Source organism: Aplidium turbinatum, chromosome 3 (genome assembly GCF_918807975.1).
Source record: "Aplidium turbinatum chromosome 3, kaAplTurb1.1, whole genome shotgun sequence".
NCBI lineage: Eukaryota > Metazoa > Chordata > Ascidiacea > Aplousobranchia > Polyclinidae > Aplidium > Aplidium turbinatum.
Genome location: NC_137474.1, coordinates 12260839 through 12275646, shown reverse-complemented (window position 1 = coordinate 12275646; position 14808 = coordinate 12260839). Strand labels below are relative to the sequence as shown.

The following is a 14808-nucleotide window of genomic DNA, read 5'->3' as shown; positions in this document are numbered from 1 at the left end:
TACAACTGACATTGAAAAGATGCCGGATGCTCTGCAGCTGAAATTGATTGATTTGTAGTGTGACTCTACCCTGAAAGAGATAGGCTATTCCAATCTAAAAACATTGACAAATTTCATGCGTCACTGAATGAATCCAAGGTTGCCAACCTGAGAAAGATGGCCATGAAACTACTTGTTCTGTTCGGTTCTACATACAATTTCAAGCAAACATATTCGACCATGAACATTAACAAGATAAAGCTGCGATCCAATCTCACCAGTGGCGTATATTCAGGGTGTTCAAGGTGTGCACTGCACACCCCAAGAAATCCAGAAAAAAAGAAAATTTCCATCGGTTGTCGATGTTCGTTACTTTCATGATATTCTAACATCTTGCTGCATGCTGATTGCTTTCTTTTCAATTGCAAAACTTGTCCCCTTCTAATTTTAATACTCCAACGTTTGAGGTCATTGCCTTTAATTTTTTTCGGTCATTATCTTTAAGCTGGGTGTGCACTGACAGCTTGGCGAGTGCTATTTAAAATAAACAATTAAGAAAAATGACGTCACAAGGCAGCGAAAACAGCAATGGTTTTAGGTCAGCCAGGCTGTGCACTCGCTGATCTGCACACCTTGGCGCGTCATTGGGGGAATCCCAGGCAATAGCAAGTTTTAGCTTGTTGGATTAGAGTTTGAGGTGATCAGCGTTGGAAACAACTTTTGCTAGAACTGAAGCAAAAGCAAGCTTTCTACGACAATGTAATTCAAAAATTTATTAAGAAGAATCGAATTATCATTATGCTATAGATGAATTTTCCTTCTGTAGTCGAGGTGTTAAACATTTTCGTTTTTACTAAGTAGTACGGCGGATAAAAGTACAGCCGACCAACATAGCAATCGACTATCTTTTCTTGTTTATTATCGAGTTGCTTTGCTATTGTTTTTTGTTTTAACTTTCACCTGTTTGTTTTTAATTCGCTTGTACATTTCTCAAGGTGTTGCGACCGTGCCTAATCCTTGCATGAAGTAAATCATTTCCATCTCGAGCACGCTTTAACTTTCGCGTTTTTTCAGACTCCTGCTGTGTTATGGCAAGTAATATTGTTCGTTTTGATGGTCGGAAATAAAAAGTGAACTGAAGTATGTGACTTTAGAAATGCAACTTAATGTTTGATATTATTAAGTCTTTCATTCAATGCGCTGTCAAATAAATATCTATTTTGTATTCTTCTCCATTCCGACAACATTGTTTTTGTTAGTTCTGTTCATGTTCAGAATTTGTGCTGAAAATGCTCTCAGAACGCACCAAATTTAATGGTAATTTTAAAAATTTTCTGGGGGAGGCCCCCCAGACCCCCCCGCTGTTGCTTTGACGTCACTGAACACCCTGTCAAAGTGGTCACGGTACGCCACTGAATCTCACTGATGTTGACGTGCAGTCTTTACTGAGGGTTTCTACATCGACATGCAGCCAGAGTTCAAAGAACTTGTTGACAACTTTAATCCACCACAGATGTCTCATTGACTTCAGCAGCTATTGAAGTACATTACGTTAATTGTTGATAAACTTATTAAATACTGTTTTTGGTCTCTATGCTTTAAACTTAAAGCTTACATTACATTAAATACGATTTATTCCTTGTCTAGGTAGACAATTTTCTCAATTAATGTAGCGATTCATGAATCCGGCCCGCCAAGTAGGTTACTTCATTTTCCCATATCAGGTCCGCCGACTGGAGAAGTTGCCCGCCCCTGCGTATAGCCTATTAATTGAAGTTAAACGTGCAGTGCCTTAAACGTCGGTTGGATTGGATTGTTTGTACTCATTCGATAAATCAAACTTTCGAATTAATGGCATCGTGCAGCACATTTAAAACTGGTCTTTTCTGATTGCAAATATAAATTTACTGCATTGGCAACGTTGTCATACATTGAAATATACGTGAAGAGAAGGAATTGCAGGATAACGAACTTTGAATAGCCTATACACTGTTAGTGATGTTTTGGAAAGCGCTGTGGGAAATGATTAGCCTAAGTGCTTCCGCTGAAAATCGGTCAAGTAAACTATTGGATAAAATACAATTCATGAGCTGAATCAATGTCTAGCATAGGCATTAGGCCTAGCTTACATGATCCTGATTGCAAAATGGGTTTGAAACCCCAAGAAACTGCATTTTTGAATCCCACGATTGCAATCAGTTGTTCTAATCTCGATAAAATAATATCTGTTATGTAATTTTTGGATAACAATGGTGACAGTTTCAAAAACATTGTTTGAGGCATTAAAAATTATTGCAAAAAACCTGTTTTCAGAGGTTTTAGATGTCAATTTCAGGCTGCAGGAAATATACACGCTTTATTTAATTCACATGTATCCTACATTTTTCTTGTTTATTCCAGATAGGCTACGTCCGAAATTGTATGCCACAACAATAATCCAATGCGCAGCTGAACAATTAATTATTCCCTTAAAGGCCTACTAAATGAATTTTTTCAAACGGGAATTAAGCATTAAAATGCGTAAACTGAACATTCAAGAATAGCCTACATTTCAAAAAAAATTACCGAATAAAATTTGTTTTCAATGGCACCGGCAAGGCCCAAAGTCCAATATTTCATTTATTTTTCATTTTTTTCAAAATGACCAAAAAGTAGAAAACTGCTCGAGAATACGTCACTATCGACAGCAATAATAAAAGCCACGTTACCACATCTGATGTTTTAACATCAGATCTGATGTTTTGAGCAAAGTGTATGATGTTTTGATGTTGAAATCTGATGTTTTGATGTACATACATACATTGCCTACAGTTAAATCGCCCGCAGTAACAATTATTGCTGGATCAGCTGATTGCTAGTCTATAGTGACGTAAACTGTACAGTCGCACGCTTCGCTGCTCACGCCCATTCCCGTTTTGAAAGCTCTGTCAAAAGCACGCGCGGAATGCTGATCAGACCGCAATGGGGCAAAATTTTATTCAAAATCGTTTTATGGTAGCATGTTAAACACAAAGAACATGGAAAATCGCCAAGTCAGGTTTTTCCTTTAGTAGGCCTATCCTTTTAATGGGTGTTTTTAAATGTTGTTTTCTTCGAAAGTCAATTTTTGATTGATGTTTTTCAACACTCAATTTAGGCTACAAGCCTACAACTACTATTTATTTCTTGTCAGATTGGCATAAAATTTTGTAGGCATAATTAATATACTGGAGAAGTGATCTACGAGAGGATTTTTGCTATTTGTGGGTAGTTTCACTTAAAAAAAACACATTGCAATTTATATCAAGTTTTTCTAGTAGGGTACATAGGCTAAATTCAAAATGCATTTATTTTTTAAATATAAGTAACACCTGTGGAAGAAAATCTCTCATCATTAGGCTATATGGGTAAAGGGATGGCGACAATGTCAGCAAAGAGTTAGGAATGATATAAGTTCTCTCTTGAGACATTAATTTTTTACCGGTAGTAAAATTTAAAAAAAAATGAAAAAACTTTTGCATTTCTTTGACATTTTTTTTTTCACAGAAACGTTTTTCATCTATTTAAGTGCCATATCTTGATTGAAATTTTCTTACTGTTTTCAAAGATATGTAATATGTAGGATTGTAGGGTTTTCTACAAGTTAAGCACATTTTTCGACTAATTATTAAGGGCGGTGCTGAAATCGATATTCCATCAAGAGTATCCCCTTAAAATTAAATGCACTACATTAAAGAACCTCGCTCTTGAATGCTTCTATTTCTGTGAACACTTGAACAATTAATCAAAGAGTGAAAAACAACGACATTATGAGGCAGCATGCATAGCGCTTTGCACATTAAAACGCAAACTGTGATACGGTAATGTAAATAAATCAATTAATCATGTTATTTCAGTAGGCTATAGCTCCACATACCGGTGTGGTACATGGTAGAAAATTAACACATCAAACACATAACTTTTATCCATACGGAAGCTACACCGTAGAGTCACCGACATAAAGCATAAGATTAAAGTCAAAGTTTCCCCCCAACTTTAAATAAAACTTAAGCGGCAGAAGAGTGAGTAGAGCTAGCCCGGGAGCTAGCTAGCATAACACCCACCGAACAGTAATCACCGCGAAAAGACAAAAAAGCAGCCACTTCTACGCTACCTCAACCCGTAAAAACTTGTTGACGACACACCTGCAAGCATAGAAAAAAACAAACAATTCTTTACGTGATACCTTTTCCCTGGTGTTTCACATAATTTGACAGAGCACGAATAACAGCCACTCCAACGCATTCCACCTCGCTATGCTCCCCACACAACAAGTGTTGAAGTTGCGTCGAAACAAGACCATACATTCTTCCAAAGATGTGCAGTCGGATTCGTAAAGTCGGCGGTATTTTGGCGTGTCCAGAGTCGGCCAGCTATAAACCGAGAAATCGGAGTCGTATATTTTTTGCCCGACTCCACAACCCTGAATTTTTCTTGTTGCAGTTGCAAACTAACTTCTAACTGTAAACGGAACGTAATCCTCAGAAAAATATTGTAAAATTTTTAGCTGAAATTTAGCTACAAAATTGGCAGATGAAATGGAAGATGGAAGAAATTTTTGAGATGGAGTGGAAAATAGAATGAAACATTTCTATGATGAAATGAAGATGGAATAAAAGAAAATCTCAGGATGGAAGATGGAAAAAAACGTCTTCCATTCCATACCCTGGATCAGTGGTGCCGAAGTAGGGGGGGATGAGGAGGATATATCCCCCCAATATTTTGGCAGCATCCCCCCCAATAATTAAGAAAAAATATTTGCTATGAAGTTGTACTTCGATTTAGTTGTTTGCAAGCATCTTGCATTGCTGTTGTTTTTCTTTTATTGATGTTTGATCACAGTTCTAAATTGTCTTGGATTTGACGCTAGACAATGAAGGACCTTCATTGAAGGGATTAAGGACAAGTTGGACCAGGCCACCGGCCACGGCACTGTAGTAATGCTTATGAGGGGAATCATTGTTTTAATCTCCTGTGCAGGCCTTGTGTCTCTGGTATGCAATGGATTAATCTCCTGCGTTTAATCGCAGCTCCTAACTATAGTGTCTGCTGTTCTAATCTAAAAGAGCTTACCAGGCATTGTCCGAGTTGGTAAAACCTCTCTATTCTCAACTACTTCAGCTGACTAAAATCCTCTTAGTTTGCCCGATAAGCTCTGCTGCTTGTAAGAGGTCATTTTCCAATCTTCGTAGATTGAAAACCTTTCTAAGAACTACTTTGGGACAGGAGAGGTTGAATGCTAGTATTATTTGCAACATTCACTAAAATATTCTTAATGACATCAGCATAAATGACATTGCTAATGAGTTTTCAATGTGCACTACCGTAAGACGCAATATGTTCGGTTGTAACAAGTTCTTGCGTTTGAAAGTTATTATTTTTGTCATAAATTTGCAGATGTTCTTCTGTAGCTTCGATTGTTTTCAGTATCCTGATTAGTGACTTTGTCCTATTGTGTACTAAGTGTAGTGATTCCAGTGAAGGAGAGGACAAGAAGAAATGTATAACTTCTGTTTGTTTTTTTTGAAAAACTAAGTATTCATTGGAAGGTCATAAGTTCGAATCCTGCTGGAGGTACCAATTTTTCTTTGACTGCTGCAAGAATAAGAAACAAGCATTCACAAGCGCACTGGTAGCACTTTTATTATCTCCATGATTTCTTATCTGTATATTATGCTTTTAGCAGCTAATTTACCGAGGTCCGGTGATTGTTTAATAAACTTAATACGGGTACCACTAAAATTGTGTACAAAAATTTACATGCCCTCCAATGTTCAAAAATCGTCTAAAATTTAATAAATTGTTGAATTATCCCCCCCCAATCCTCAACTAACTTCGGCACCACTGCCCTGGATGTCGGTCGCTCAGACAGTCCAAGTGCAACCATATTGAGCAGCCGAAGGTATCATTATCTCAAAGTCTATCTCCTGCACTGAGTGCAAACACCGCACGCGGCTTAGTGATGTTTACAAAGAGTCTGCTACTATTCGGTGAGTCTGATTCGGTGAGTTCTTAACCTCTAACCCCTAACCCTAACTCCTAACCCCTAACCCTAAAACGGCAATGATAATTAGGCCACGGTACCCGATAATTAAAAAAAAAAATTGAAAAAATCCCCCGTTAAGGGATCGGACTCACCGAATCGGACTCACTGAAACGGGCCATTCCGGTTTACAAAGGTCTTTAGTGTGACTCGAAAACTAGCGAATAGACTGACGTTCTAACTATATCAGTAACCAACCTAGCATATGCGTCTCAACGTCACCAGAACCACTACTAAGCAGCCCTGAGAACATGTGTGTACAGTAACATACTGCTGTACACTACAGTGTACAAATGATGTCGAATGCAATTGAAATAATGTGTAGGCTATTGCATATTGCAGTTGAATTAAACTGAATACTAGTATGTACTGTACATTGTACAACTGTACGTGTACAACTGTACATGCTAGTACCTACAGTATTTGGACCGTGGCTATAAAAAAATCATTAACATAATGGGATACGATTCTTCAACAATTCTTTTATTGAAATATCAAGCGACACAAAACACTACTTGCTGTGACGTACATGTTTCTTTAAACAGGGGTGTGTAACATCCAAGCCACGGGCCACCTGGAGAGATCATTGTGGTATAGTAGTCAAGATAGATGCAAAAACGCTTTTATATCAGAAAGTTTACTTGAAATTTATATCTGCTGGTCAAGAAATACAGCTACACACTCCTGTTATTATATTTAAAAAGCCTAATCCAAAAACAACTTCTTCGTTGAAATGTCAAAGTTTTTTAAAGAAACCTAAGAAGCAGCAATGTTGTTGGAAAATTGCGTTGATTTTCGTTACTTGGAGGTTCAACAACGAGAAATCTAGGTATTTTTCCAAGAAAAGCTAGCTTCAGTATAAAGTCTAATCGGTGTACTCGAATGGCTCTGGAGGCTCAGGTTCATCCGCCTCCTCTGTATCTTCCTTCTTCGGTCCTCCAGCTGAAGATGAGAAAACAGTTGAATCCAATTAACAAAAATTATAAAAGTCAAATTTTTAAAGTAATTACGATGTAAATATCAACATTTAAGGCAAATGTGTCGTGACATTTTTAGTTCTGCCTTATAACAGCAAAAAGAACGATTTGTATCTACGGGAGGAGCATACTATAGCCGCAACTTTGAACAGTTGCAACACTAATTTTTGATCTTACCTAACACTGGCTCCAGGAGATCCTCTGGCTCGCTGGCCTTTTTATCTTTAAGGAGAATGATTCCTCCTCTGGATAACTGCACAGCAAAAAGCAACACGTGTTAAGGATCAAGAAAAAATAAAATCTATTAACTAAAGCTCTGATCAAGCGCGTTTTTAATAAATCATTTTTCATCGATTCAACGTCTGTCAAAATCAGTGTAAAAAACCCTTTTTAAAAACACCAGATTTGAACTAATCAACTTAACGGCACACTGCAGCAATTTCGACGCGGTTTTCAAATTACTCTCCATGAACTAAATACCTACGGAAAGAAGTCATTTTACATGATTTTAATCATCCTATAATCACTTGATGCTAGCAGCAACAAAATCTGTGTTTAAAGCTACCCCAACCAGCAAATCATTTCTTTTTTAGATTGACTGATTTGGTGGATGGGAAGTTAATAATTTAATGCTAAACTCCCGTATTGTGTCAAAAATGCTCTTCTTACCGGTTTCAGAGGCTCATATCTGCTCTCTTCTGGCATGGAAACCGCCTTCAACTGAGGAGGTATGGCCCTGCATGGATTGTTAATCATCTCAAAGGATGGTTCTTCTTTTTCCTTTGCCTCTTTCTTATCTTTTGCATCCTTTGAATCCTTTGCATCTGCGGTATCTTTGACATCTTTTAAGTCACCAGACTTTTCTTTCGTAGCGGTGGGCTGTGATTTCAAGACAAGATTGAATGTACAAAAAAAAAAAAAAATCCAACAAAATCGCTGATCAAACAAGATGGCAAATGACTCGGTACTAGTGGAATCTGCATTGAATCTCGCACAAAATCGCTTTGCCACAAAGCTTTTCATTCTTCAGAAAGTTAATTAATTACTGTAAACACCAATTTTACGTGATTGAATAACATTCAAACAATACAATAAACTAACATACATGATATAGGTACATATTTTAATAAACTGAAACGTTTTCGGCAACACTGTACGGCTCATTAGCAAACTAACGTAAAAAATCTCAATAAAGATAACTATGAAATAACTATATATGAGAGATATCATATTTAAACACGAACAAGCTGGGTACAACAAGTTCAAACAAGATCTGGAGAAATCTTTGGAAACAAATCTTTTGAAAACTGGATGCATAGCATTAGAATTTGGATTATTGAATATTGATGTATGTTAGTTTATTGTATTGTTTGAATAATGTTATTCAATTTCATTAATTAATTGTTTATCTGTTCATGGTATTGTAAAACACTTCTCGCCCAAAATTAATCTCTTCATTTTTACAACATAAAAAAAAACTTTCGATGATCAAAATATCGTAACAAATTCGACATCACATTATCAGAACTACAGGAGTTGTTCATCGCATAAGATGTTTTTTTTAAATTATCACGTGTTGTCTTTCGTAAACATAACTTTCGGAATTTACAACATCCCAACCTGATTGGTTTCCATAGCTTCCGGTTGACTTGTTTTCTTTTCCGCTTTCTTATCCGCATCCTCCTGAATTTTGGAACAATAGTTGTTGGTTAAACATAAAAAGTGAATTGTATTTTGGACAGATCAAACTTATGAGTTTCTACTTCTCTTACCGGGATTGTTGGAATCACGGTGTTTTGAAGAAAAAATAATATGGAAAGATTCGAACCAGATCCTTAACAAAGGAGACCTGAGCCCTAACTGCAGAGCCGAGTGGTGAGAGCCTTGGTACGGCACTCGAAGAGCGCCGGATCGACACCGCTCAAGAGCATACGGCTGTCTTTGGTAAGACACAAAGCATGCGTAAATGTTGGCACGAAGATTGGCTTCCTGGCCCTCCCGTCCTCTTAATATAACTCTATCGGATGTAAGCCTTGGCACCACAAAACAACTACCAGGACGGTATCAAAACTTACCACTTCCATCTTCTCCTCCCCTGTGCTCCCACGTGACGCCGAAGTGGAGGCTTTTCTTTTCTCTTTTTTTATTTCTTTCGCTTTTGCCTTGGCTGTTGTGGAAAGCACAGCAGTTTCCACCTTCTCGGTTTCTCTCCCTTTCTTCTCCTCGAGAGGAGCAGGGTAGGCGTAGGTGCTCGGCTTCGCATTGGAGCGAAACTTCATCTTTGGCAACTGTAACAGAAACGTCATCGGAAGACGTTAAAAAACATAACAAGTTGACGTAGTAACAATAACACAAATTTTACAATCAATAAAACAACTCGTGTAGCACATACAGAAAAGAGCATTAAAAACGCTTTTTTCACACGACCAATCTACTAAATTGGATGTCTTGATTCTAAACTCTTCGTCGTTTGAGCTCATGAAGAGGGCATCAACCCTTTTACCACTCAAGATTGACGATGCTTCCTGTGCTACACTGGAAGACTACTACAGTACTACAGAGCACCTAACTTTCGGTCTCAACATCAAGACAAATAAACCTTCTGCTCCAATTGGTGTAAGTGGCACAACCGTTGATGGCATAGTCTGCAGTCTGTTTCTCAGAACCACATACGTAAAAAAAACAATGTCATTCCCATTGGTGGATGGGCCCATGCGAAGACGGTTGAAACGCATCCGCAATTGTCATGGTAGGGTCAAACCGATCTGACGGATGTCATTGCCGGTGTCGACAGAACGGAGCCTTGTTGAACTCCACTTCGATTTCTATTTATGGTCCTACCAACTAGCAGCTGATAAGTTGAACGGCGGGCACAGATGGGAGTCGTCTGTCTCTAGTGATGCACCGGAGGCAGAATGTTCCGGCCAGAGAATGTCAACTCCAGTCGGAGGATGGAGCTTCCGGCATTTGTTAATATCTACCTCATATAATCAATGTTTTAAACAACCGGTTGTTGGCAGTAGCGTTGACAGAGTGGTCTAGAAGGTATTTTTGGACCTGGGATGATTTTAGGAGCTGTAATCATTCCAAGGAGGCCGAGAACTTGAAGAAACATCCTCGTATTTGTTGGATATTGTTTTTCTTAGAAGTGTCTGAACTTGGGGCCTGAGAGTCTCATTGATACTGGGCCCAATTATCCTTTCAACTGCCCTGGTTGTTAGTACACCACTCTTATCAAGCAGTGAAGCGATAACTAGGTACTCTAAAAGAAATTGCTTTATGGCGATGCTTACGGTCCTTTAAACGGGTTCATTTAAGAGTAAAGATTTAAGTAGATTATAAATTTGGCTGTGTTTTCTGTCCACCTGATGTAGTATTGTTTTTAAGATGTTGAAGATGTTTACTGACTTCCTTAAACCCATTTTCAAACTGACATGTACATTTAAGAGCAATGTTACAGCCAACGTGTGTAATTGTGTATTCTTGCATTACTACAATATCACAATGAAACATAAAACTACATTTATCCAAGGTCATAAACTTGACCACAGCCATACACACAGTTGGCACACACATTTTCGGCTCCGGGCCCTCGGCCGGAGGTGAAAAAAGTGGCCGGAGATTGGCCGGAGCCGGAGGTTATTCCATTACTACCTGTCTCGTAATTGAACATCATATAAAATTATACCACGAGATGGCGTAAAAGAGTAAATGTTTAGAAATCAACAGTAAATAATGTCTTCATATGCCGCTGCTTAAAGTCCTATTTCTAACCGCGTCTGAATTCCACCTAAAACCCACATAAAGCAAATATTTAAATCGTAGTTTTTAATTAGGTTTGCGAGTTAGCAAAACGGTGAAATGCTAAAACTTGAATATCAAATCTTTCCACCGGGTCTTGTGTTACCTTGAGATCCGCGTTGAGGCCAATGATAGCAGACGGGGTAAAGGTGAGGGACAGGAAATGGGACATCGGGAACCAAAACCAAAACTGGCAAAATACCAACATGCCAACAACTGACGCCATGTTCACGTGACCTGTGCGTGACTGAAGAGACAACGTAACGTTCCGGCCGCCTGCAACGTCAAAACAACGTAATATGGCGTTTTTGAATTTTCATGTGTCCCAGCAGGCAATAATCTTCATTTTTACATTGATTCAACGCAAAATGGCGAATTTTGCTAGCTGGGAAACTCAAGTTTTTTGGCGTCAAAAGCAATTAAAACAAAAACTGCAGTTTTGCATCCTAAACAAATTGACATGACAGCGAAGTGGATAACAGATTCTCAGCAACACTTTTGCTTTGTTTGTTGAAAAGATTAAATCTTTACAGGAGAAAAAGATCGTGTGATTAACTGTTGCCGCTTTTTTCGCAATGAATATTTAATTCGAAAACAAGCAAAGCAGTAAAGTTGCATTAGCGGCAAAGGCAATAAATAAAAAAGAAAAACGCCGCTGCCGTTCGACGCAAAACACACAAAACCATGATCGAGCGGAAAACAAAGAACATTCCAAGCGAGATTCGAACCTGAGATGGAATCGAGAACTGTTTGACTATTGCTCGGGTTCGACGATGAGATAACCTAATCTACAAATTAGGCCTGTTATACGCTGATTCAACGTTCAACGAATTCAATCAATGTAAAAAAAGACTGATTTGCTGGCTAAGAATTTATGTCAATGCAAAAGACACATGACCGACCTGCGTCAATGATTCCTTGGGCTAGAATGGCTCCAAACTTGGCCATGACGTCCTCGTGCTTATCATTAATTACCTTTCGGTACAGCTCTTTGAAGGTTTTGACCTGTTACAAATAGATGCTGGAATAGAAGTGGTTGTAGTAGCGTTTAACAACGAAAAACGGACGTTAGTTAAAACATTATTATCATTGCTTGCATTATTCATAAAAAAAAAATATTTTCATTCAAGGAGTAATTGGAAATTTATTTTTGTTCGTTTCAGGCAAAGTGACTTTTAAATGTTGAGTAGAATTGTGTAAATATCAAACGGTATCTTGGTTTAAGTTGCAGAAGGGTTATTAATGTCTTATGATCAAAATGCATTGATGGTAGACTGGAATAGACTTGTTCTACTGAATAAAAAGCGAAAAAAAAAGTTTACGGCGCTGTGGTTCAGCTGCAAATCAAGTGCGGCTCACACAAGAAATGGGACTCGACACGCAGATTGGTGGTTTTAAAAATACAGCACAGCAAAGGGTCGCAGGAGCATCACAATGACAAAGACATTGTGATGATGAACTGAACGAAGTTAAAAAACCAGACAAAAAGTAAAAAAACGCCATCGGAATGGACTTGAACGTGGCTGTGATGGCACAAGGCCAGCGCGATAAGTCAAGCAGCCACATTCATTCATTATGAATGAACGACTCAAACTTGAACCACGCTCATTAAACCAAGGACATGGTCAAGCCTGCAGTGAATAGAATTGCTTGTTTATACAAGATCTGCTCAAATTTTGTTGACGTTTGACGCTATCTCTTTATTTTTTTCTTAAAGGAGCCTTGTCATCTCGAAATAATAGGGTCGACCACTGACGACCATTTATCTGCAGCAACTCTTCGATTTCTATTCATCTGTCAGTGTCGCTTTTAAAGTTTTCTTCAATCTTCCTTTTGTCACTTTTACCACTCTCACTATATTCCAGTGAAAAATGCATCATATGCATAGGCCGTAGCAACAAGTTGGTGGTATGGAATGTAAGCTGGCCAAATGAGCATGGAACTTAAAGTGACGGAATGTGTTGTCACCAAAAAGTACACCTCCACCTTGTCTTAGACGATCCTTACTGATACTGATCATTGAAATGACTAGAAGGTGGTAAATGCGTCCTAGTCCCGTTGATATAATACTGGTGTTCTTCGTTCAACGTCCAAAAAATCTAGTGCCTGAAGAGATGCTCGATTTACGAATATTTTAGATTCGTAGTGACTCAGCAAATATCACTTCTCATACGACTACGTCAAAAGTCTATTTTTGAGATGGCAAGTCCTAAAAAAAGTGTAAATTTATCTTTTGAAAAATTCAGCGCAAGTGTTTCGTGAATGCACTCTCAACCACACTGTTTTCAAAACACAGAAACAATCGTTTAAAAACGACGTTTATATCTTCGCACGCTGTAAGGTTTCGCTGAAAAAATGCAGAGAAATCGTCATACTGCATTAACATTGGTTGTTTAGACGTATAGTCCATGCAAGAAGTATTTGACACAAAATTCACAGCAAAAGTTTCGTCAATGCTGAAAGTGGTCCTCTATCATACCGGCAATCAAAGTATCACAAGACTAAAAAATGACACACTAGCCCACTGTACATTGATTTCAACATCTCACGTCTGCAGACGTTAAATCAATGTAAAAAGACAGATTTTGCTTGCTGATGACTGAGTAGAAGCTTTCGTCCTTTGTTATTTCTTGTTTTCCAATTGCAAACAGCAACAAGAGTCACCTGTTTGCTTCCAGAACTTGTTTGCGACCGATCTCGCGCTGTGAAGGATGCAATAACCTTTTTGCGTTGATTTCTACGCCGGATGACATTCTCTAAGCAAATTTGCCAGCTGTGTTGCAACTTACTTCATGTTTCGTCATCAGTCACGTGTGGAAAACCCGACACGTGTCGAGTGCACGCAGACCAAGTGTGGGTTGCCTCGCCGGTGCACGGGGGTGCATTAGTTTGACGTGGCTTGTTGTTTTTAATGAAACACCACTCCGACGTTTTGCTGACGTCCAATGTACTGAGATCAAAGAATACTTTCCATATTGACGGAAAATCGTGTTTTCGGTGTCCCTCGCAAACTTTTTTTAAAGTCTGTCATACAATTTTACTTTGATCTTTTACCACAAGGCAAAATGTCTCACAAACGAACCCTATCTTGGAAGTTTATGTGTTTCTTTTTCTTAATCTTCATAACCCATCCACTGTTTGTGTTACTTCCCTCCATTGGACGATGCAACATTCTGTGACCTGGACGTGATGAGGCTGATGACGTTTCAATAAGAAAAAAATTCAAACTTCAGTTCAACCGCGACAAATCCTCTTGCAGGTATGCAAACTCAAATAATGGAAGGTTTAAGTTGAAAACAAAAAACAATCTGTAAACTTTGTTTGAAAAAAATTTGCAACTGTCCGTTGATATTTGATCAACGCTACATTTTCAACGCGAGGGCTATCAGAATATTCAACTATGACGCCATATATTTTGAAGTGACGTAGGCAGAATTGTAGCAGTGTCAGGCAAACGACGTAGGTTGCATGCTTTTATAATATTTACAAAAGTCAGAAAGTATACGGTGTGAAGCTGTTTTTTTTCACAGCATTTCATCGTCTTTAAACGTTTAGCCAGCCAATACAAATACTGCAATGTATGTGCAAAGGTGGGTTTCACAAAAAAACGAGTAACAATGCCCAGTGTGTTTGCTTGATGAATGACGCACCGAAAACACGTCACAACTGAAAAATTAATGAATTAAGCGGCTAGCAATGTTTCCAAGCTCAAAGTGAGTTGTTTGAGTACAACATTTTTAAGTTAGCAATGATAAAATGTAGCATTCACGAATAAAGCGAAACGCCATTTTCAAAGAACTGGAACAAAATAAATAAAGTTTCAAGAAAACGTTTAAAAAATGAAAAGGAACGTCAGATACATTGCATAGTTGTTGCAAAACAAACTGTGAGCTGCAATCTAAAATGGGCTTGGCATCAAAAAGAATTGAAGAAAGCATTTTATTGTGAGTGAAAGTATATAAATCTGCTTCAAACCCTTTGATCTGAACA

General features: G+C 38.2%; 1 protein-coding gene across 1 annotated transcript in view; it reads right to left on the bottom strand.

Moving 5' to 3' along the window:
• Positions 1-6502: 6502 nt before the first annotated feature.
• Positions 6503-14808, bottom strand: part of LOC145766200 (26S proteasome non-ATPase regulatory subunit 1-like) — a 40726-nt gene continuing 32420 nt past the window's right edge. The window contains exons 18-24 of the mRNA XM_082577863.1: positions 11721-11823; positions 10925-11094; positions 9093-9305; positions 8638-8700; positions 7687-7896; positions 7195-7270; positions 6503-6982 (exon numbers count right to left, since the gene is read on the bottom strand). Of these exons, the coding sequence (XP_082433989.1) occupies positions 6906-6982; positions 7195-7270; positions 7687-7896; positions 8638-8700; positions 9093-9305; positions 10925-11094; positions 11721-11823 (912 nt within the window). The 3' untranslated portion in view covers positions 6503-6905. The remainder of the gene's footprint in view (positions 6983-7194; positions 7271-7686; positions 7897-8637; positions 8701-9092; positions 9306-10924; positions 11095-11720; positions 11824-14808) is intronic.